Consider the following 22,592-nt stretch of genomic DNA (forward strand, 5'->3'; position numbering starts at 1 on the left):
ATATGTATGTATGTATGTGTGTATGTATATAAAATTGTAATATTTTTCCACCTTATTAAATACACCTTACTAAATTCATATTACAGTAAAACTATTTTATTCATAAAGTTATTAAGTTCATATACAATAATATATAAGAATAATTGTCTATTAATTATTTATGTAACAGTAAGACATATTTATTTAAATATTTCACTTAAAAGTTAAAATTCTGTTGCCTTCATTTAAAAATTCAAAAATTTATTGCCAAATGATATTTCTGGCTATAAATCTTCAAGAAAGCCTAGGCCTAAATACCATCGTATGATACAAGGTCAGTTTATATTACTTTTATAGATAATATATAAATGAAGGAGCAAATGTACTAATTCATAAAATGTATTAAGCTGTTATTAATGTATTTGCGATGGTGGTTGTACCGGTAAATTCAAGCAAACACCTCTGACAGTGGGGCAAGTAACAGCTGGTTTTATTGGTAATAATGATCCAAATAAAACATGTTGAATTACAGGAAACTTTGATAGTACCTATAAATTAAAATTAAAAATATTGACTTATTTTAATTTTATTACTAATAGTTATTAAATAAAATAAAGTTTACCTCCACTTTATACATCCTAATAAGTCCGTTATTTACTTTTGCCCACGAATCAACTGCACTCACATTCCACAATTGATTTGAATGTTCTGCGAATGGTCCTATCTTAACCTAATATGATATATCTTTCATAATTAAGAACAAAAATTGAAACTTAAAGCAACATTAAAATAAGTTTATTGTTTTACTTATTATTCAAATAACGTTCATATAGTCTTAATCAAGTACATGCCTTTGAAATAAACTCTATGCATCCAAGAAACATGTACTGTTTTGCATGCAATTCAATAACATCTTGATCTATAAAGTGACGAGGTTCGATACGTGGATGGCCTATAATTACATATATCTTTTATTTATAGAATATAATTATATATCATGTATTAGCTTTTCATCATCTAAAATGGAAAAAGAATGAATTATATACAAATAATTTTTTACCAATCAATTGAGAACTTCCCCATATGAAAGGTACAAATTGATAATCATCCAAACTCCAAACACCATGACTACCTGCAGGCTCCATACGATATGTAATTTGGAGTCTACGTACTAACAGTAAATATCTATTTACAAAAAATATATGTATATGTAAAAACAAGAAAAACGAATAAAATATATCCCAGAAAGATTAATACCTGTTGAATACTTTTATAGCAACAGCAACTTTGTCATTTTCTGTAAAAGCTCTAATTTTAAACAAACAACATAAAAACATTAGAAATGCCATTTCATGTCCTGTTCCGTAATCTATACGTGTTGCGTTTCCAAAACTTTCATATAAATACTGAATTATTTCGGGTATAGCTCTATATAATTCTTCTGGTAATGCTTCCTGTAATTCTTCTATACCTTTCTGTAAAAACTTATTAATATTAAACTTTAACGATTAAAATATAATTATAGAAAAACAAGATATCATAATATCACCTCTTGCAATTTTGCATGCCAAGTTCGAAATGATTTATTTCCAAATCGTTGAGGTTGTTCGGTTGGTGGTATTTGCGTTATCCATTCATCTAAATTATTAAGCATTTTCAAAATATTTTCTACTGTAGGAGATTGTTCACATTTGGAATCTAATGGTTTCCCTTCTATAGATTTATTTAGTGCTAATATAAATCCTAGATATTCCTACATAATATGTAAAATATAAAAAAAAGAAAAAAAAAACAATAACAACCAGTGCATAAATATTTTACAATAATTTTATAATCAATACTAAAAAAGAGCTTACAAAATATGCTTCTGATTTTTCCCAAACAGACATATCAATTGGAACTTTAATAGCTCTACTTGGAACAACAAATACATGTTCATCAGCTATAATAAAAAAAAAGAAATAATTTTTAATATTATTCATTATCATATTAGATAATAAATATATACGTACATAAATGTGATTTTTCCATATTACTCGTTGAGGTTGACATAACAAATGATTGTTTTTGATTAATACGCGTTTAACAAGTTTCTATGAAGATTACATATATTTTGATCATACATGCATAATATATATTAGGTCAATATTTGATAAATCTGTTATTAACATTAGTCGGATCCACAATAATTCCAAAATTAGAATATAGTACCGGTGTTTATAATAAACCAATTTAACCAACTATAAAATATATTTAATAAACCATTGCATTTTGTTTAGTTTCCATGTTCGCAACAAAAAGCAAATTTCTATTGGTTCACTTTTTCCTATAATACGATTTAGTAATAAATTCCAAAAGCTTTTTATTTTTCTTCACGAAATTTCTAAAAGGAGCACATTCAATTAAATTCTATAATAGAAATATCGAGATTATGAATTTCTTCTTAATGCTGCTTATCACCTTTTTCTTCGTAGTGTAATCGACTTCAGCGACAGTTATGGACAAAATACGAACTACAAAGATAATAGAAAAACACTTCCCATTATGCGCCTGTGTGATATCATCGGTGTGTACGCTTCTTAAACTATAAATCTCTCGAACGTTGTCTAACAATCGGGTTAATGTACATTTTATATTGTAAACATATATAAAAATGTAGAAGTATATTTGATCGAAGCAAGAAAAGACCATATGTTAAGATGAAAATAAATCGATCGAAAAATGTTTGTTAATTCTACGAACTTTATACTTTTTTGTTTCTACTTAAACTTATACAAATAGCTAAAACATATTAAAGTAGCCATTATTTTGATATTACTTGCGATGGAATACGTAGAATATTAAAATAGTAAAGAAATTAGAATTTTTCAGTGCGTTTCTCGTCGAAATGCTAAAGAGAATTAACAGTGAAAAAGTTTGTTTTTGTTGATGTAATAAACAGATAACGAGCGAGCGTCCGAATTAACTCTATGTATATATTATAATATTTTTTAATTCTATTTTATATTCAACGCATATTTCGACCTATGGAACGTTTAAACAAACGTGCTATTGTTTAAATATTATTTAATTACATTTCGTGAATATTAGGATTGTTTAAATAATTCTGAAATAATCGAAAATATGATGTATTCAAGCTTACCAGTTTGGAAAGAGAGCCCATCGCTGTTCACTCGTCGAAATGCTAAAGACAACTAACTCGATTACGATCAAAGTCAGTGAAAAAGTTTGTTTTTGTTGATGTAAACGGATAACGAGCGAGCGTCCGAATTAACTCTATGTAGATATTAATTTAATTGTATTTTATATTTAACGCGTATTTCGACCTATGGAACGTTTAAACAAACGTGCTATTGTTTAAATATTATTTAATTACATTTCGTGAATATTAAGATTGTTTAAATAATTCTGAAATAATCGGAAATATGATGTATTCAAGCTTACCAGTTTGGAAAGAGAGCCCATCGCTGTTCACTCGTCGAAATGCTAAAGACAACTAACTCGATTACGATCAAAGTCAGTGAAAAAGTTTGTTTTTGTTGATGTAAACGGATAACGAGCGAGCGTCCGAATTAACTCTATGTAGATATTAATTTAATTGTATTTTATATTTAACGCGTATTTCGACCTATGGAACGTTTAAACAAACGTGCTATTGTTTAAATATTATTTAATTACATTTCGTGAATATTAAGATTGTTTAAATAATTCTGAAATAATCGGAAATATGATGTATTCAAGCTTACCAGTTTGGAAAGAGTGTCCATCGATGTTCACTCGTCGAAATGCTAAAGACAACTAACTCGATTACGATCAAAGTCAGTGAAAAAGTTTGTTTTTGTTGATGTAAACGGATAACGAGCGAGCGTCCGAATTAACTCTATGTAGATATTAATTTAATTGTATTTTATATTTAACGCGTATTTCGACCTATGGAACGTTTAAACAAACGTGCTATTGTTTAAATATTATTTAATTACATTTCGTGAATATTAAGATTGTTTAAATAATTCTGAAATAATCGGAAATATGATGTATTCAAGCTTACCAGTTTGGAAAGAGTGTCCATCGATGTTCACTCGTCGAAATGCTAAAGAGAACTAACTCGATTACGATCAAAGTCAGTGAAAAAGTTTGTTTTTGTTGATGTAAACAGATAACGAACGAGAGTTCGGATTAACTCTATGTAGATATTAATTCAATTCTATTTTATATTCTATCTTATAGAGAATGTGAAAACGAACTCTAATATATAATATATAATATATAATATATAAAAAGAATAAATTAGTTGATTATATTCGCTTACATTGATAAAATAAAAAAATAAGAAAACGGATTGATTTCATTCCAGTTTCGAACCTACAATTTCTAAATAACGAAATTTTTCTAAAATTTAATAATATATTAGAAACATTCATTAGCATGAATGCCTAAACAACTATTTCCTAATTTTTACCTTAGAATCATCTGTCGAAAGTTCATTAACATACCTGAATGAATTACCGTAGCTTCTCTGTATAAATATTACGAAATGCGTTTTATTGTTTCGATTAGGTTAGAAAATTTGAGTATCGTCTTTTATAAATATAAACAAACTACCAATCATCTAGTTCTTTTCTTTTGCCGCAAATTTCAAAGGGCGCCACTATATAAAAATTTGTTTTCACGAAAAATATCGAAAACAACGTTCACATCAACAGCGAGTTCAGGAATAATTCTTGATTGATTTTGATAAACAAGATCTCATTTTAAAGATGAAGGTTTAAGCGAGAGTATGACTTTTTCGAATTTTTGAAAAAGCTTTATTTTTATGCATAAACTAATCTCGAGAAAACGTCATTTCTTGGATCAAGATTTTTTTCAAAGAAAATAAAGCTTTTTTAAAAATTCGGAAAAGTTTTCGCTTGAAACTACATCTTTAAAATGAGACTTTGTTTATCAAAATCGTTCAAGTATTATTTATTTTCTTTTACTTATTATCGTTATAAATTTAAGGTTAATGAATAGCCTTAATTAAAATATTTTGTAATATTGTAGTTTTCTTCACGTTTATATCATCGACCAATAGGATACGTAGAATTTATACATCAAGTATATTTGAATCTTATCAAAGTACATTCTTCGAACGAATATAATATATATGTAAATTAATTGTAACATTAAATAGAAGAAGAAAATTTATTATAATATATAATTTCATTTAAACAAATTCATTGTATGATTTACAATTCATTTGGATTTGTTTTTAGAAAGAATTGTAAGTTACATTTGTTCTTTTTGATAATCATGAACCAATCAGAATCGTCCACGAAAAGCAGTAGGCGAGCAGACCTAACCACGAATGGAGAGAACGATCTTACTTTATATGGATGAACGACACGTTACGATCCGGGTGTATATTTAATGAATTGTAGTGAATGATTGTTTTTTTTTTTAAGGAATTCCTAACGACTTTATTAAATCGCTAAGAAAAATGCAGGTTCTTTTAGGTAAGTTTCACTGATTTTAACTCGTTGCATATACTTACAGAAAATTACCGTACCGGCTTATCAATCCACCATCGTACTTTATAGAATAATATTTTTTATATTCTGTCATAATATTCTAATTCTTATTTCACTCAAATAACGTATATTATAGTGTGAAGAAACTAAACCGTATCTTATATCGATTTATAACGTAATTAATTATAATGGTGTCCGTAAATACGCGTCAAATTTGAAATTTGTGTTCATTATTAACTCTTATTTCCGATAAAACTTGTTTGTTTTAGGCCTTCTAATTTTAGTTACTGGTGCACATTGTTTATATTCTTCAAATTCAGATGTCATCGATCTCAAACCAAGTAATTTTGATAGTTCAGTAATAGATAGTGATCATGTCTGGATCGTAGAATTTTATGCACCATGGTGTGGACATTGTCAACAATTCGTATCAGAATATGATAAAGCTGCGACAGCTTTAAAGGTAAGTCATTGTAAATAACAATTGACAAAAATTGTTTACTTTTATATTTTCGTATTAGGGAATCGTAAAACTTGGAGCTATAAATGCAGATGAACATAAATCTCTTGGATCTAGATTTGGTGTACGTGGTTTCCCAACAGTTAAAATTTTTGGTCATGATAAAAATAAACCTGAAGATTTTAACGGACCACGTACAGCTGCTGGTCTTATCGATGCTGCTACAAATGCCGTTTCTCAAAAAGCGTATGCAAAATTAGGTGTCAAAAAAGGTGGTAGTGGTAATAAAGTAAGTTATCAATCTTGGCATGATATGCTTCTTTATTCTCACACACATGTAAATAAAATTTTAAATACTTATAATGATCACTTTAAAATATATAGCAAAGTAAAGATTCTAAGGATGTAATCGAACTAACTGATGAGAATTTTGACAAATTAGTATTAAATTCAGAAGATATGTGGTTGGTTGAATTTTATGCTCCATGGTGTGGACATTGCAAAAATTTGGCACCCATTTGGGCTTCTGCGGCTACAGAACTTAAAGGCAAAGTAAAATTAGGAGCCCTTGATGCAACTGCACATAGAGCCAAAGTAAATTATTTGCTTCATATGTACATTGACATGCGTAATTTTCATTACATTTTATAAATATATTAAATTACAGGCAAGTCAATATGAAATAGCGGGATATCCAACCATCAAGTATTTCCCATTAGGTAAGAAAAATGCTGATTCGGTACAAGAATATGACGGTGGCCGTACTAGCACTGACATCGTTAACTGGGCTTTGGACAAACTGGCTGAAAATATACCAGCACCCGAAGTAGTTCAAATTATTAATGAAAAAAGTTTAAGAAGTGCATGCGAAGATAAACCACTTTGCGTAGTTTCAGTATTACCACATATATTAGATTGTCAGTCAGAATGTAGAAATCAGTACTTAAACGTTTTAAGAGATCTTGGAGAAAATTATAAAAAGAAAATGTGGGGGTATGTGTTTTTACCAAATATTTGAATATGTTTTCGTAAAAACTTTGTTGTTATATCACGATTGATTTTACAGGTGGGTTTGGTCAGAGGCAGGAGCTCAATCAAACATAGAGGATGCATTAGAAATTGGGGGATTTGGTTATCCTGCTTTAGCAGCAGTAAATATTAAAAAAATGAAGTATTCATTGTTAAAGGGAAGTTTTTCATATGATGGAATAAACGAATTTTTAAGAGATTTAAGTTACGGACGTGGTGGAACTGCCCCTTTGAAAGGAGCTCAATTACCTTCTATACTTGAAATTACACCTTGGGATGGTAAAGATGCTGAACCTCCACAGGAGGAAGAAATCGATCTTAGTGATATAAATTTGGATGAGAAAGATGAATTGTAATCATTGAAATATCAATGAAATTTTTTTTTTATGATGCTGTACTCGATGTATCAGGTATGCTTTTTCAAAGCAAGGATACATTACGTTTCATTATGTATAACGTAATAATTCTCAATAACGTATGTTTTATAACAAAAATTGTTAAACTGCCTGTAATATTTTGTTTTTCAGCTGCAATATGTTTCAATATTGTATGTATCACTGAAAATCAATCTCCAGGTGGTCTCTTAAATATATTAAGTTTTCGATATATCGATGCTTAAATTATGGAAAAATATGGTATTATGTTTATTAACTACTTGGACCAAAAGTTATTTGGAAATAACATTTTATAAAAATCACAATTGAAAGTATGTCTGTATTGTATGAACTATATTTTTCCATGATATAAGCATTCCTTCCAAGAAAGCCAATTACATAAATTTATGTAAACTTCCTAGAGAAAAAACAAAAAAGAAAAGAAAAATGATACACATTTATATACAGCATTAATCCTTGTAACATAATCCTTATTGTTTTAATATTTTTTTATATCTAACTTTAACTTAAATTTTTTCTATCAGTGTTTCTTCTTTACATATCTATTCGTAAGAAAACTAATAATTTACTACACGTATCACAAATAAAATGTCTTTATATTTATAAAAAACAAAAAACAAAAAAGTTCGTGCATTTTTGCTCATGCCTGAGGTTCTCTGTAAAAGTGTAATGTCAATTAACATGCTAGAAAAAAAAAACCGAATTCCTCGTATATATAAGTGATTCAATTCCACTGTAAATTATACATTCCACGTTCTTTTTTTTTTGTTTGTAGTATGTATTCATTTTATGTCATCTTTATCTTGTTGATCAACCTCTCATTACAATGAGTCTTCCATCATTGGCAGAATTAACATTAAATATGTATTAATTGTGTGAAATCTTATTCTCTCTGAGAGAAACATAATAATCTATTGTAATAATTATCACGATCGAATAAATTTTTCAAGAAAATAATATATATATATTTTATGATTTTTTTTTTTTTTTTTTATATACAAATATTTAAGTATCTTTATAGACTTTGTAATAATCTATGAACGATTATAACTATTGATAAATTAACATAACGATATAAATAGAGAGTCATTATTTTTAAATATGGAAGCTATAAGAAATTGCATTTTTAATAGCATGATTGAAGATCAGGATTTTTTTTTCTTTTTTTTTTCTTTTTTTTTTTTTTAAGAGGTATTAAATGGGCCAGAGTGTACCTATTCTCAAATTCATGCAACTAACTGTTTTATGTACATCACACGCATGCATACATTCATATGATTTTGCAATTAGAGCAGATCATAATCACAAATAAAAAAAAAAAAAGATAATAATAATAAATAAATAACAAGCTAATGCCAAACAAATCCGCACGAAATCGAGAATAGAACCTCTGTTTTTATTGATTTAACTCAATATTTCTTATTACGACTCGTATAATCTTTGTAGTAATAGTAGTAGTAATAGTAGTAATAGTAATAATGACGGTAATAATAATAGTAGTAGAATAGCAGCAGTAATAATAATAATAATAATAATGATAATAATAATAATAATAATAATAATAATAATAATAATAATAATGATGGTGACGACGATGGTAAATTGTGATGACAATATTATGATTATGACGACGATAATGATGATAGCGATGCCATGATCATAATAATAAATCATTATTTAGAATTATTGTACATCGATATATTATTTAATATAATCTATATAATATATACTCTATATTAATATAGAATTCTATTTGCATCGATTAAATTTTTAAAACTTTATATTTATCACTTGCCTTATAAATCCTGGCAACGAGCAAAAAACACTTATCGAAAATGAAATACAACTGCACAGCATCATTATTAATATTTTACTCACGTCACGTGGAGAATGCCGCGTGAAACGGCACAAAGTTAAAGAGAAAATGTAACGCTTTTTTTGTTATCTAACAAAGGAAGTTAATATCATTGCGATTAGGAAAGAAAGAAAAAAAAAAAACAAAAGAAATAGAGAACAATAACAAAATTCTTCCATTTTTACTTTTACGAAACAGGACACACATTCCTTGTTAATATTCAAATATTGACACATGTGTATGTGTCTTTCAAACGTATCATACCTTTTCCATAATAACACAGTGGGGTAGATCACACACGTCACGGTGCGATTAGAAAAATGACAGTGCTAAAAGGACTAGACACTACATTAGGATTAGTAAAAACGAAGACTAAATTTAAGCGAATAGTTTAACATTTATAAAGAAATGACTTTTCCTTTTACGATTTTTTGTACTTTTTGATTAGGGTTAATCGTTTGGCCGAGCCAAATATATCGTAAATCTTTGCTCTTTATCTGCAAATACATCATATATCATTGGTGTGTGTACCAGATATAATCTTAATCCTTAAGTAGAACTACTTTTGTTTCTTTTTAGTCCTTATCGCTTTAAAAAAGCTCTCTACTCTCAGTAACGTTAAACTGTCTTAATCATTGCGACACTACTAAAGTATAATTAATTCATTCACGCTCACAAGTTTTACATACGGAGAAAAGTACGGTTTTCAATTGGTATCACATTGCGTTAACACACCAGGAGCAACCATAGAAAGAAACACAACGTTCTACCCTGTCTCTCTCACTGAAGAAACATGTCGTTGTATCCAGCTTCATCATTAATTAACGCAGCTCATAGTTAACTTGATTCAAAGACAGCTATACACATGAATTTTTCTTTTTGTAATACTAGTTTTAATTAATGATCACATGGTCTGTATTAGAACCATCAAACGTTTCTTTTTATACACACTCCGATGAAGAGAGAGATGGTTTTGTAAATTTGTAAACATATATGAGATTTATGGCTATGACTTGTAGGTATATCATTATTATCGATAGGACACTACTCCAAAAAAAAGAAAAGAAAAAGAAAACGAGATATCCTTGATCCATAGTTTCGTTTTCACATAATATTCTTGAATAATTCATTGAAGTTTTTATACTATACTATGCGAAATTGTGCAAACGATAATATCACTGTAAAACCTTAATTTTGTAATTGACGATATATACTATATCACACTTATACGTAATTTCTTTTTAAAATGTCTTGATAAATCCAAGAACATCCTCAATTAACTATTGTTATAACAAAGATTAATCAAATAGAGAATCAGAAAATTTTATAGAGTAGAAAGATATCGTGAAAGGACCGTATTCGTATAACATTGTGCATGCTATTATGATATTAAGTCAAATTTTTTTCTTCAAATATTTTTATGAACTTCAGATCATATAGATCTTGCGTTATAATTCTAGAGGCATTGGTATCGAAATTATAGAAAAAGGACATTCTCGTTATTGATCAAGTGCCTGGACTTTATTATTCGTCTTCTGTATCACCATCGCTACTATAATCTTGTAAAGCAACTGGTCTTGAAAATGGTGCATTATTCGTTTGACTGGAAAATAAATACAATATTATTGGGTAGGTTTGAATTTTTAAACATGATATTATTCTTAAGATTCTACTTACACAAGTCTGCGATAATGATTGAGCCATTCTTCTAACATTTGTGCAACAAGCAGTGGCCTCTTGTGTAATTTTTGCTGTGCAACGAGAATACCACCTTCCGTCCTACAAACGTCAAGCCAGTCTTTTAAAATAGACTCTTCTCGTCCAATTTCGTCTGGACTTAAGAAGTGAATCGGTAATAATTTATGCTCTCTGTCCATTAATGGCATAAATGTGGTTTGCATTTGTATTTGCAATTGTTGCAATGGACCATTCCCTCCACCGTGAGAAGAAATCGGTGGTATTCTAGATGATGCATATGGTTCTATAGGAACCAAAGCAGTAAAATGACCACGTGTATAGCCCAATGCTATAGGAGAACGAATACAAAATGAAGGTTCCCATAAAAGTGGAAGATAAACGCCTTCAAACCTTGCGTAACCTATGCGTTCGAAAAAAAATAATAAGCTCATTAGAATGTCAAAGGAGACAAGTTTTGTTTTAAAGTAATTTCTTACCTATATCCTCCCCACGAAAACTTTTAACATATTTAACGCCATAAACAATAATAGGTCTTCTTAATATATGAGCAAGTGCAAATACATGTAATTGTTCTAGGGCACTGCCAGGTTGAGCAGCTGTTGCTAGTAAACTTTCCCAATCTTCTTGCCATTGTGTTTCTTCTAAAGTAAAATCTAACATTCTTGAAGCCTGCGATGCCTCGTACTCTCTCCATCGAGGATAAAAACTAAAATAATAATTATATTACGTAACGTATATTTATATTAATAATGGATTTTCTTAATGATAAAGAAAATTATTTGAAATATTTGTAAATGCATGTTAATAATTACTTACAATTGTCCTGCTTGTTGTAAAGAATCGGCAAGAGCTCTTCTTAAAGCATTATCCCTATCGAAAACACCCCATGTGGCTTGCATAGCAGAGTCTAATAAACAATCTCCAGCAGATCTATTCCAAAGTGCGTGCAAACGGCTGCCTAGTCGTTCTGTAATTTCTAAGGACCAATTTAATGCAGGTGGCTCACCACCGCCTCCTTCTAGCTGTTGTTGAGCTTCTTTATCCAATAATTCCTCTAACATTTGTTCTTGCACTATACTTGGTAAATCTTCCACCTATGTACAAATAATATTTTCTACATATGTCTTTGGTAGAACATTATTGTTTAGAAAAAAAATTATAATTTTATAATAACCTCTGCAGGCAGTGCAAATGTAGCCATATCAGTAACAAAATAACAAGAGAAAGAACCCTTGCGTAAACGAATATTATTCATTACATGCCTACGTATTTGAGCAGCCAAATCAGGTGCTACATAACTAGGTACTCTTTTTACACCAGAACCAGAACCTTCGATTTGTGATAATAATGTAGCCAAAATATCTTCTCGTTGAAATCTATAAACAACGAAAAATGAGATATTAATTTTATGAAATTTTATATTTGTGAAAAACAGAAAGAAACAAACCTGATTGCCAAATGTACTAAAGTGTGTCCAACATCGAAAGCACTACTTCTGTTTAATAGCAGTACTTCAGAATGCGTTAATTGACGAGCTGGATCACCACCGCTTGCTAAATATGCTTCAACAGGTGCGTTATCACCTTCAACAATACCAAGACATGCATTTAACCAGCACCAATCGGTATGACGTCTTAACTGTTTCAATCTACGTTCATAATCACAATTATTAGGAGATTGTGGTGTTGATAAACTGTCATTTCTACTATCAGTAAATCTGTGTGAACTTCTGTAAAAAGTAACACATTTTGTACTATGTCATTAATCAGATACATTTTTTTAATCATATTTGAAAGATCTAACAAATGAAGTTAAAAGCTAAAGTAACCACCTTCTTGCAATTGCAGAATTCTCCTCTCGTTGCGTTTGATGAATATAAGGTGCGTGAGGTGGAGAAGGTAAACCACGTTGATTATGATCTCTCTCAGGACTTGGTAAAATTAAACCTACATTTGTTGCAGATCTTTCTCTTTTGTCTTTTTCTTTTGGATGAAAACACATAACACATTTTGTAGCTTTGGGCCAATTTTCATAAGTACATACAAGACAGGACCATTTTTCTGGATGAGCGTTAGTCTGTACATTATAGTACCTTTCAGGATGCAAATTTATTGCCGGTGGATTTACTTGAGAATTTGAGCCTAAATTAGATGGAGGATCTCCTAATCTAAGTGGTGCTAGATGCTCATGTAAATTGGAAGCTATAGAGTGTATTGATTGGTTATGTCCACCAGGTTTCTTATTACTGCATTGAACACAGCGCGAGGCATTTTGATAATTGAGATACGTACATATGCCACATGACCACATTCCTCCGGCTGGTACATTGTGACTATAGTTCTGAGAGGTTAGATTATATGGATCTGTTGGACTTATATGAGATACAGGGCCAGAAGCAACATTCGATCCTGACCTTTGTGGACTTGTATTACGTAAGCGATAAATATCTTCACCCAATAAAGGCTTGGCACCTCTACACATTGTGCATTTCAAAGATGAAGGCCAATTCTCATACGTACAATATTCACAAGTCCATTTTGACTCTGCCTCTTCAAGTCTGTTATTCATCTTCAATGAATAATTCTTGATTGGGAGAACTCTGTACCTCTACCATACACAATGTTATCAATATTTAATTTAAATATTTTCACACAGTTTTACAACAGTATCGGTCATAATAATAAACAGAATATAAACTTATGATATTTAGTAACATAGCAATAAACTACACTTCACAGCATATAGTATAGAATTCAACTTGCTTTGGCAGATATGGTTATCTTGTACTTTTTACATAATAAACTTTTGGTCATGGGGCAAGCATTTTGATTGAAATTTATGGAACAAAAATTGTTGCGATGATATTGACTGTCAATATCTGAAAAAAAGAACAAAAATAATTTCTATAAGATTTAAAATATGAAACCGTAAGATAATATCATATAGGAAGGTTAGATTTCAATACCTTAAAGTTGAAAAAAGTTTTGCATAGAGGAATGCAATAGAAGAAATACATGATCGCTGAGCAATCGAAAGAGTAAAGTACCTGATGAAATAATGCGTCGATGTTCAAAGGATGGCTGTCAGGCATATATAAGTTCCATTGAATAGTGGTTCCAATCAGCTGGTTCTCGTAAAAAAGGATGGATGCGAGTAGAAGAAGAGAGAACGAGAAGTCTCATGCACTACCTCCAACACTCCACTGTAAGCGCATTTAACAAAGGATAATAATAGAGGTTAAGAGAGATTCGCGCGTCGATAAACGCGAGGGCGAAAGTTGTAAACTTTTCTCCTCGCGTTCGAATCGGTGCCGTTTTCCTTTCCGCCGAAGAAGACACGATGGCCCAACACCCATCGAGCGATGACTCGAGACGAAGTAAACGAGAACAACAAAGGTCGGGGCTTGCACTCACTCACTCTTTTCAAATAAAGGAACGCTCTTCCACGCGACACCGTGGCCCACGACACTTCTTGTTCTACGAATTGGATAAATTCATCGTGTCTTCTTTCGTTCCGACACGAAAAGCTGTGGACTTCGTCGAGAAAGTAGGTTTTGACAGTCATCCGCAAACAGACATCAGTGCTGCCAACACGGTTTCGCTCGGCTTTGCCAGCATAATATGTGCATACAACGAAGAAACGACGTTCCGCTCTGTTACGTCACGGATACGATACAGCGAATACGCAAAAACCGATGATCTTTCTAACCTCATCTTTCTTATTCTCCCTCTCTCTCTCTCTCTTTCTCTTTATCTCTATCTATCTATCTATCTATCTATCTATCTATCTATCTATGTATCTCTCTTTTCTTTATCAATCTATCTATTCGTTTATACGTAAAATATAATTATGTAAATATATCGATCTTATCTACCTTCTTTCTCTCGCTCCTTATCATTTTTTATCATTTTTCGCAGGTTCTTCTTGACCTTTGCAATCCTCGTACACAATTCACTACATATACGTCCTTGAAACTAATATTTCGTATTTTAGATCGTCCGTTGGTAAACAGCGTTGAGAAGTAAGAGAGAAAGATAGAGAGGATAGAAAAAAGAAAGAAAAAAAAAAGAAAGTGAGAAAGACGCGCGAAATTTGCCAACTCCTCTCCCCCTCTCCTTCTATCCCACCGACGATGTCGAACGATTCGTTCATGCGACGAACACGCGAAGAATATTTTTTATTTATAAATACTTCAGGCCACGTGCCAAAAAGCAGGATTCTCAGCCTAAACGTTTATCCTTGACATTTAATCGAGTCAAAAATTCATGTTTATTAGTTGGATGATATAAATTCATTTTATTTGTCAAATAAAAAGCATCTATCTCTCTGTATAGTCGAACAAATCCATATCAAACATCTGAACCCATCTTCAGCTGAATGAATAGTGACGTCATAAATTATCAGCTGTCTAAGAAAGACCACGTCGGGATTTGTTGAGTGTCGTATCAGCTTGTTGGCAGGTACAAAATCGAAGACTCTTTTTTCGTTGTTGGCATAACAACTTTACACAATGGATTTTAGCATAACTATATTGTATGCTAGCGAAACCGGAACTGCTCAAGATGTGGCCGAACAAATCTGGAAAAGTGCCAAAAGGTTTTGTTGTCTTTCTTGGGTAATCTACTTTTTGTAAAAAGAAAAAAAAAAAGAGGATTTATTTAATAACAAGATGATTATGTCGATATTTCATTCCACGTTACAAGGCAGGAATATTCGTTTAGAATTTTCGTTTTAATTTCAGGAAAGGATTGAACAGCATAGTATCTGCGTTAGATGATTATGATTTAGATAATTTTGATTCTGAACATTTAATGGTTTTCGTTGTTGCGACAACAGGACAAGGGGATCCTCCTGATAATATGAAACAATTTTGGAGATTTTTATTACGCAAAAGTCTTCCTCCTTCTATGCTTGATAATATTAGATATGGTGTAATCGGTCTTGGTGATAGTTCGTATAAAAAATTTAATTTTGCTGCGAAAAAGCTTAATAAAAGGCTAGCACAACTCGGCGGAATACAATTGTTGCCAATAGGTTTAGCCGACGATCAACATGATTTAGGTATAGATGCTGTTGTTAGTCCTTGGGTACAGGAATTGTGGGAAAAAATTATATTTATATATAATATCCCTGATCTAAATATATCTAATAATATTGAAAGAATAATTGAAAGATATAAAATTTCTATACTTGATGATAGTAAACAAAGGTCATCGACAGAAATAGCTTATTATTTAGAGACTGATATTTATACACAAGAAATGAATATAAAAGATGAAATGAAAATAGGTGTTATAATTGAAAATAGAAGAACTACTGCCGAAGATCATTTTCAAGATGTTAGATTAATTAAAATTCAAAGAGAAGATATTATATATGAACCAGGAGATATCATTTATGTAAGACCGAAGAATTCTCTGAAACAAATCGAGAAATTTTTTAATGTGTTGAATGATAATAACGTTCTACTTTGTCCTGATATGATTATTCAGGTGTCTGAAAGACAAATAAAAGTACCGTACGTTTTAAAGCAAACTTTAACTCTAGGAGAAATTGTAGCACAGTATTGGGATTTGAATTACAAACCACGAAGATCTACATTCGAAATATTATATCAAATTAGTGAAAATGAGTTGGAAAAAGAAAAACTTCACGAATTTACAATGCCTGGTGGTCAAGAAGAATTATATGATTATGTAAATAGACCACGAAGAAATATCATAGAAGTTTTAGCAGACTTCCCACATACCACAAGTAAATTAAATATACAAATATTATTTGAAATCATGTCACCAATAAAGCCACGTGCTTTCAGTATCGCATCGAGCGCGATAAATACAAAAAATGAAATTCACATGTTAGTTGCTGTTGTCAATTATAAAACAAAACTATTCGAGCGTAGATTAGGTCTATGTTCCAACTGGCTAGCAAATTTAAAAGTTAAAAGTAAAATCATTTTTTGGATACGTAAAGGAACTTTTATATTTCCGTCCAATGTGCCAAAAATTCTCATTGGACCTGGTACAGGCATTGCACCATTCAGATCGTTACTTTTAGAGAAAGCTGCTATGAAACAAGATCTTACCACGTGCTTATTATTTTTTGGATGTAGATATAAAGACAAAGATTATCATTGTAAAGAAGATTTCATTAATTTAACAAGCGCAACTGGTCTGAAATTATTTTGTGCATTTTCTAGAGATCAAGAGCATAAGATGTAAGCACGCGCATATTATTACGTATGAAAATAACTACAAAACACATTTTATTATTTTTTATTCGTATTTCAGATATGTACAACACATTATACGTGAAAATAATTTTTTATGTTGGGAATTTCTTCAAAATGGCGCCAATATTTATTTGGCGGGCAGTTCGAAAGATATGCCGAATAACGTTCGTGACGAATTTATCGACTTAGTAAAAGAGAATGGAAAATTAACGTACGAGCAAGCTGTTAATTTTATAGAACAATTAGAAAAAAATAATCGTTATCAAAGTGAAACTTGGTCTTAATCGATAAATAAAAATGAATATGCATGAATGATTACAAAGGTATAAATAATGATATAATCCAGTATGACAAAAACTAACAATCACACATCTAAATTTATTTATCACGTTTGAATATATTTATATTCTAATTTTCAAATTTGTACGTAATTATAATGCCGTTATCGAAATGAACTTTTCGAAATACGGTCCTGAATATATGGTGCACTCGATCAGCTCGCCATCTAATGGAAAAATCTAATATGATGCGTAGGCGTGGAATGAATTTAGAATCCTACTAGAATTTAACCTTTAAAAATTAGATAGGAAAATGATTTATCTCGCGTTTCAGCGTCGTTTACTACATTGTATTCTAATCTCTTAGATTTGTGTTTGTACATTAGAATTATCTTAAAGTTTTAAGGACTAAAAGTAAGTAAAGTTTCTAGTTTTAAAATCAACACGAAGGAATTCGATGAATGTACGCATTGAGTCGCACATGGCGTTGAAATAGAACTGTACAATTTTCTATAAAAAGTTTTATTTACGAAGACCACGTCGTGTTTGTTAAAAATTCAACGATATATTATTTATCTATCGATCATTATTTGAGATGCATTGCGTGTCTACTTTTTAAATCAATTTAAGTTTGAAATCATACCAAAAAAATGGCGGGTAGTTATACGAAGAAAGAAATTGGCGCGGGTCCAGAAGAACAAACTCTTTTAAAAGATTCAAGCGGAATACGAATCGTCCCTGCGAAAGGTATGTCATACTTTTTATCAAAGAAAAAATTCTTCTATTGCATGATCACAATGTTCATCATTTTATCTTTGTAACTTAAAAGGTAACTTAAAAGGTATAACATAAAAGGAGTTACTCTCTCTCTTCCAAGAATCATGTTCTTTTTTATTTACTTTTATAAGGGCAGAGTTACTTGAACCGGTTTGGTACGGATCTTCAATTAAGTTCCAACACAGTCTGCTTGCAAGTCTTTTTCAGTGGATATTTTATCCAGAATACTTTTGGGGTGCGCTTTATTATTTGTTAGATTATATAGAAGTAGAACAAATAAGCATGTATTTTTTTTTAAATAAACTTGTACTGTTATTGCATTGAATTTGGTCAAAGTCTACTGTGATAAGGTATAATAATTCGTTAATACAAGCAAATAATTTTTCTTCAATGTATCAGTGCAAAGTTTAATAAAAATTTATTCTATTTAATCGGTCAATTATTTTTTTTGGTTTTGTTATTAACAATATTTTAATGACATTAAGTTTGAAGATTAAATTGCATAAATGAAGTGTGTTAAAAATTATAATTAATTTTTTTTATATAGTACAATTTGGAGTGTTTATATATTATCAGATTGGTAAAATATTTATTATTGTTTTATCGAGAGAAAAGCTTATAGAAATAATTAATTTGCTTTTGTAGGCAGTGAACCTGTACGCCTTTCACCAGGTTGGGAAGGAACTGGAAGACCTGATGACGAATTAAACTTTAAAGGTGTAACAATGGATCAAGCTGATTTAGAAATAAATCCTCCACGCGACAGGTACATTTATAGTGTAAGTTAAAATATTTGATATGTACAAAAATAATACAAATATTTTACTTGAAATTTTTTAGATTAAATTTAGTATTTTCGATACTAGTACTTCATGGAATTGGTGTTCTAATGCCATGGAATATGTTTATAACAGCAAAAGATGTAAGGATTATTTATTTGAGTATTTTTTTTCTTTTTTTTTTTTTTTATTATTATCATAAGTTTATTTCATGATTTATTTATCTGAGCAAAATTTTTTATTTTTACAGTATTTTGTCAATTATAAGTTATCCAAAGAATACATAGAAATTGAGTCTAATTATTCAACAAATTTTTTGTCATATCTGGGATTTGCCTCACAAATCCCAAACTTGTTATTTAATTGGTTAAATATATTTATAAAAATCAGGTATGTATATTCTGATTTTTCTGATATTCACTTTATATAAGAAAAAAAAAAAAATGTGTATTGTGAGAAAATATTAATTTGTATGATTACTTTTATCTTATCTTTAGAGGAAATTTAACAACACGTATAGCATGGGGCATCTTTGTACAAATTCTAATATTTTTATTTACCGTTGTATTGGCGATGATGGACACTTCTCAATGGCCTGGAATTTTTTTCTGGATCACTATGATTTCTGTTATAATACTAAACAGTAAGATCTCTTTTTTACAACAGATCTAATTATATATTAATAATTACTCAAAAATAAGGACATTTATATAATAAATTTCTGCAGTCGCTAATGGCATTTATCAAAATTCGGTATTTGGAATGGCTGCAAAACTTCCTGGTAAATATACAGGAGCTGTTATTTTGGGCTCGGTAATTATAAATATTATAATATCTATTTTATATTAAAGGAATACTTAACAAATAAATGTTATCTTTATCGCAATTAATTTTTACAGAATATAAGTGGAACATTCACAGCTGTCATTAATCTTATTTCTCAAATTATGGCACCAAATGCACGGACTGCTGCTATCTATTACTTTATAACAGCTTTATTTATTCTTCTAGCCTGTTTTGACACTTATTTTGCTCTTCCATTAAATGTAAGAATTTTTATGTCTTATAGATCTATTTCTAATGAAAAAAAAACAAAAAAACAAAAAAACAAAAAGAACATATTATTAACTTTGTCATTATTTTGAAGAGATTTTATAGATATCACGAATTACTTCACCAAAAAGAGTTAAATAAGAGACAACTGGAAAATAGTACAAGAGGAAAGAAAGAAGAGCTACCTTATTGGAAAATAGTTTCACAGTGTTCTTCTCAGCTTTTTAACATATTTATTGTCTTTTTCGTTACTCTTGCTTTATTCCCCTCTGTTCAATCTGATATAAAACGTTCGAGTGCAGAGTTCATAATTCCACTTGATTTTTATGTTAGCATTATGTGTTTTCTGACTTTCAACGTTACTGCTATGATTGGTAGTTCCATTGCATCTATGGTTCAATGGGTATATAAATATTTTATTGCTTATTATATCTTGCTGCTATCGACATTTGAGACTTAAAAATGTTTCTTTTCTTTTCTTGTTTCATTTAGCCCAGTGAAAAGTATCTGGTGATTCCGAATGTTTTACGGATATTCTATATACCATTGTTTCTTTTCTGTAATTATTATCCAGCAGAAACAAAAAGATATTTGCCAGTGTTTATTAACAATGATTGGGCATATTTGATTATTGGCATTACAATGGGTGTTTCTCATGGTTATCTTTCTTCAATCTCAATGATGTATTGCCCTAGGTAAGAGAACATATTTCTAAAATGAAGCAATTTAATTGCAATAATCGTTTATTATAAATTACGTTCTTTTTTTGTTTCATTTTTAGAATGGTAGAACCACAATACGCATCGATAGCTGGTATGTTTGGCGCAGCTTCACTTGTCACTGGCATTTTTAGTGGAATTTTATTTTCTTTTGTTATGCCAGTTATTATATCTTGGGGATATTGAATATTTTCCGAATAACTTTCTCTGGACATGCCTCAGATCTCTGGAATTATTTTAAAAGATTTCAATTAATGCCAAAGATCGTTATTACACAATCAGCATTTTGTTATGGATTAGAAAAAGTGAAAAGATCAGAGGTACAGGATTCCTTGGCAATCACTGTAAACGATATCTCAATATAGCAACTTGTTCAAAATATCGTAATAAATTGGACCAATCAGCCTTAACAAGGAAATTACATCGTATTAGGTTCTACAGAAATGCCTGAATTAAATATAAGCCGCTGAGAGTAAGCACACAATTAAATTCTTTAAATTCTGTGATTGAATATTTCAACTTTAAATCAAATTAAACAATTCATCTTTCGTTCGAGTAAATCTTTTTCTAATTAAAGAAACAAATAAACAATTTTTTGAAAAAAAAGAACAAGAAAAGAAAAACGATCTGAAGCAATATATTGTTAATAGAAAAAAATTTTGAACGAGCATTTAAACTGCTGTTGTTTGTATTTTAAAATTACACATACACGTGTTTAATTGAAATACCACTTATGTATATGCATGCTAGGAAATGAAATAGAACAAATTTGATTATTAATAAATTTATAGTTTGTGATATGAACGTTAATACTACTAATAAGGTTGTAGTATTTGTATATATCATTACATTTTTACTTTTGTTTTGTTAATAGTCATTTTTTAATTGTTGTTTCTTTTTTTTCCTTTGTTATACATAAATGAAACTTACTGGACACGAAAATACTCTTGATATCAATATACAAATGATATGCTCTTATATAACTTTACAAATTATGTTTTTTTAAGCCATTATAAGTGACCAAACATAGTACATAAGAACATAGCAAAGTTGATACGAACGAGTCTATATGACTCTATTATTCTATGAGTAAATGATCCATGATGAAACAGACAATAATGTTGGATAATATACATCAAGAAGTGATTATTAAAAATTGAGATTATTATGGACAGATACATTTTTTGTATGATCAATTTAGATTTTACATTTGTATGATTTTTACAAATTTTATGATCGATTAAGAAATTTACATTATTTTCATAACCGTAATAAAACATATAATATACATTTTGGAAGAAGAAAAGTACCAAAGAAAATGTAATAATTCATACTTTACATCATACTTTGTAGATCTTTTCCATAAAAAATAGAAATGGTACATTACTGAAAAAATAACTATTGACACAGAGAGAGAGATTTACAATATATAGTTAAAATATACATATATATATATATATATATTGCTTTGATTACTTTCTTCATACTTGCATAATAACTTTTAAATGCAAATAATGGTATTTGAGCAAATTGTTTTAATTATTGTATAAATAGAAAGATCATTTTTATTTCATCTATTTGCTTTTCATTTGTTAGATCCTTTTAGTATATTTTCGATGAACAAAAAACATACAATGAAATGTTAGATCAAAAATGTTATTATTTATATTTTAAATGTTAGTTAAGTTAATTATAAGTGTTTTAATTTTTTATCTATAAAGTAGATATTGCACAGATGTTCATACTTTATGTATTAACTTTTTTGTTTGCATGCTAAATTTATTGTAATATATATATATATTACTTTTCATATTATAAGAAAAAAAATTTC

At 29.7% G+C, this 22,592-nt stretch overlaps 4 protein-coding genes across 8 annotated transcripts; 2 read left to right on the top strand and 2 right to left on the bottom strand.

Moving 5' to 3' along the window:
• Window positions 1-74: 74 nt before the first annotated feature.
• Window positions 75-4,567, bottom strand: LOC127062063 (serine/threonine-protein phosphatase 2A activator-like). Its single transcript, XM_050989678.1, has 8 exons — window positions 1,992-4,567; window positions 1,836-1,921; window positions 1,529-1,732; window positions 1,237-1,454; window positions 1,040-1,164; window positions 831-931; window positions 602-709; window positions 75-527 (listed from the first exon to the last, which is right to left on the bottom strand). Exons 1-8 carry the CDS (start codon window positions 2,029-2,031, stop codon window positions 393-395), a joined length of 1,017 nt encoding a protein of 338 aa, XP_050845635.1. The 5' UTR covers window positions 2,032-4,567; the 3' UTR covers window positions 75-392.
• Window positions 4,568-5,301: 734 nt separating this feature from the next.
• On the top strand, window positions 5,302-8,331 carry LOC127061419 (protein disulfide-isomerase A6 homolog). Of its 2 annotated transcripts, XR_007780861.1 has the most exons (7): window positions 5,302-5,471; window positions 5,756-5,949; window positions 6,008-6,235; window positions 6,331-6,540; window positions 6,614-6,939; window positions 7,013-7,385; window positions 7,503-8,331. XR_007780861.1 is itself a non-coding variant. In XM_050988261.1 (6 exons), exons 1-6 carry the CDS (start codon window positions 5,456-5,458, stop codon window positions 7,329-7,331), a joined length of 1,293 nt encoding a protein of 430 aa, XP_050844218.1. In that variant the 5' UTR covers window positions 5,302-5,455; the 3' UTR covers window positions 7,332-8,331. The 2 variants fall into 2 exon arrangements, 1 of the variants encoding a protein (XP_050844218.1); XM_050988261.1 differs by having other exon boundaries at window positions 7,013-8,331.
• Window positions 8,332-10,724: 2,393 nt separating this feature from the next.
• LOC127061414 (ubiquitin thioesterase trabid) lies at window positions 10,725-14,965 on the bottom strand. 3 transcript variants are annotated; one of them, XM_050988237.1, is made up of 9 exons: window positions 14,798-14,965; window positions 13,970-14,125; window positions 12,755-13,801; window positions 12,371-12,676; window positions 12,098-12,299; window positions 11,740-12,017; window positions 11,400-11,629; window positions 10,903-11,323; window positions 10,725-10,828 (listed from the first exon to the last, which is right to left on the bottom strand). In XM_050988237.1, exons 3-9 carry the CDS (start codon window positions 13,489-13,491, stop codon window positions 10,750-10,752), a joined length of 2,253 nt encoding a protein of 750 aa, XP_050844194.1. In that variant the 5' UTR covers window positions 13,492-13,801; window positions 13,970-14,125; window positions 14,798-14,965; the 3' UTR covers window positions 10,725-10,749. The 3 variants fall into 3 exon arrangements, with proteins under 3 accessions (XP_050844194.1, XP_050844195.1, XP_050844197.1); XM_050988238.1 differs by lacking the exon at window positions 14,798-14,965 and having other exon boundaries at window positions 13,889-14,642; XM_050988240.1 differs by lacking the exon at window positions 14,798-14,965 and having other exon boundaries at window positions 12,371-12,652; window positions 13,970-14,627.
• Window positions 14,966-15,206: 241 nt separating this feature from the next.
• LOC127061415 (NADPH-dependent diflavin oxidoreductase 1) lies at window positions 15,207-21,545 on the top strand. Of its 2 annotated transcripts, XM_050988242.1 has the most exons (12): window positions 15,207-15,519; window positions 15,665-17,140; window positions 17,214-17,293; window positions 18,856-18,976; window positions 19,051-19,132; window positions 19,240-19,379; window positions 19,487-19,632; window positions 19,717-19,802; window positions 19,889-20,035; window positions 20,137-20,445; window positions 20,535-20,737; window positions 20,824-21,545. In XM_050988242.1, exons 1-12 carry the CDS (start codon window positions 15,434-15,436, stop codon window positions 20,945-20,947), a joined length of 3,000 nt encoding a protein of 999 aa, XP_050844199.1. In that variant the 5' UTR covers window positions 15,207-15,433; the 3' UTR covers window positions 20,948-21,545. The 2 variants fall into 2 exon arrangements, with proteins under 2 accessions (XP_050844199.1, XP_050844198.1); XM_050988241.1 differs by lacking the exons at window positions 15,207-15,519; window positions 15,665-17,140; window positions 17,214-17,293 and adding an exon at window positions 17,453-18,180.
• The last annotated feature ends 1,047 nt before the right edge of the window (window positions 21,546-22,592 follow it).

Source organism: Vespula vulgaris, chromosome 2, assembly GCF_905475345.1.
Source record: "Vespula vulgaris chromosome 2, iyVesVulg1.1, whole genome shotgun sequence".
Classification (NCBI taxonomy): Eukaryota; Metazoa; Arthropoda; class Insecta; order Hymenoptera; family Vespidae; genus Vespula; species Vespula vulgaris.

What these genes read in the sequence shown, in the direction of transcription:
- LOC127062063 (XM_050989678.1), bottom strand. Translation starts at nt 2,031, where the DNA reads ATGTCAACCTCAACGAGTAATATGGAAAAATCACATTTAT. An exon ending in GGCATGCAAAATTGCAAGAG is followed by an intron (nt 1,455 to 1,528) that starts GTGATATTATGA and finishes AAGTTTTTACAG; the next exon opens with AAAGGTATAGAAGAATTACA. An exon ending in GCATAGAGTTTATTTCAAAG is followed by an intron (nt 710 to 830) that starts GCATGTACTTGA and finishes ATATCATATTAG; the next exon opens with GTTAAGATAGGACCATTCGC.
- LOC127061419 (XM_050988261.1), top strand. An exon ending in AAGCTGCGACAGCTTTAAAG is followed by an intron (nt 5,950 to 6,007) that starts GTAAGTCATTGT and finishes TTTTCGTATTAG; the next exon opens with GGAATCGTAAAACTTGGAGC. An exon ending in CAACTGCACATAGAGCCAAA is followed by an intron (nt 6,541 to 6,613) that starts GTAAATTATTTG and finishes ATTAAATTACAG; the next exon opens with GCAAGTCAATATGAAATAGC.
- LOC127061414 (XM_050988237.1), bottom strand. Translation starts at nt 13,491, where the DNA reads ATGAATAACAGACTTGAAGAGGCAGAGTCAAAATGGACTTGTGAATAT. An exon ending in AATTCTGCAATTGCAAGAAG is followed by an intron (nt 12,677 to 12,754) that starts GTGGTTACTTTA and finishes TTAATGACATAG; the next exon opens with TACAAAATGTGTTACTTTTT. An exon ending in TTACAACAAGCAGGACAATT is followed by an intron (nt 11,630 to 11,739) that starts GTAAGTAATTAT and finishes TTATTATTTTAG; the next exon opens with TTTTTATCCTCGATGGAGAG.
- LOC127061415 (XM_050988242.1), top strand. Translation starts at nt 15,434, where the DNA reads ATGGATTTTAGCATAACTATATTGTATGCTAGCGAAACCGGAACTGCT. An exon ending in ATCTGGAAAAGTGCCAAAAG is followed by an intron (nt 15,520 to 15,664) that starts GTTTTGTTGTCT and finishes TTTTAATTTCAG; the next exon opens with GAAAGGATTGAACAGCATAG. An exon ending in ATAAATCCTCCACGCGACAG is followed by an intron (nt 18,977 to 19,050) that starts GTACATTTATAG and finishes GAAATTTTTTAG; the next exon opens with ATTAAATTTAGTATTTTCGA.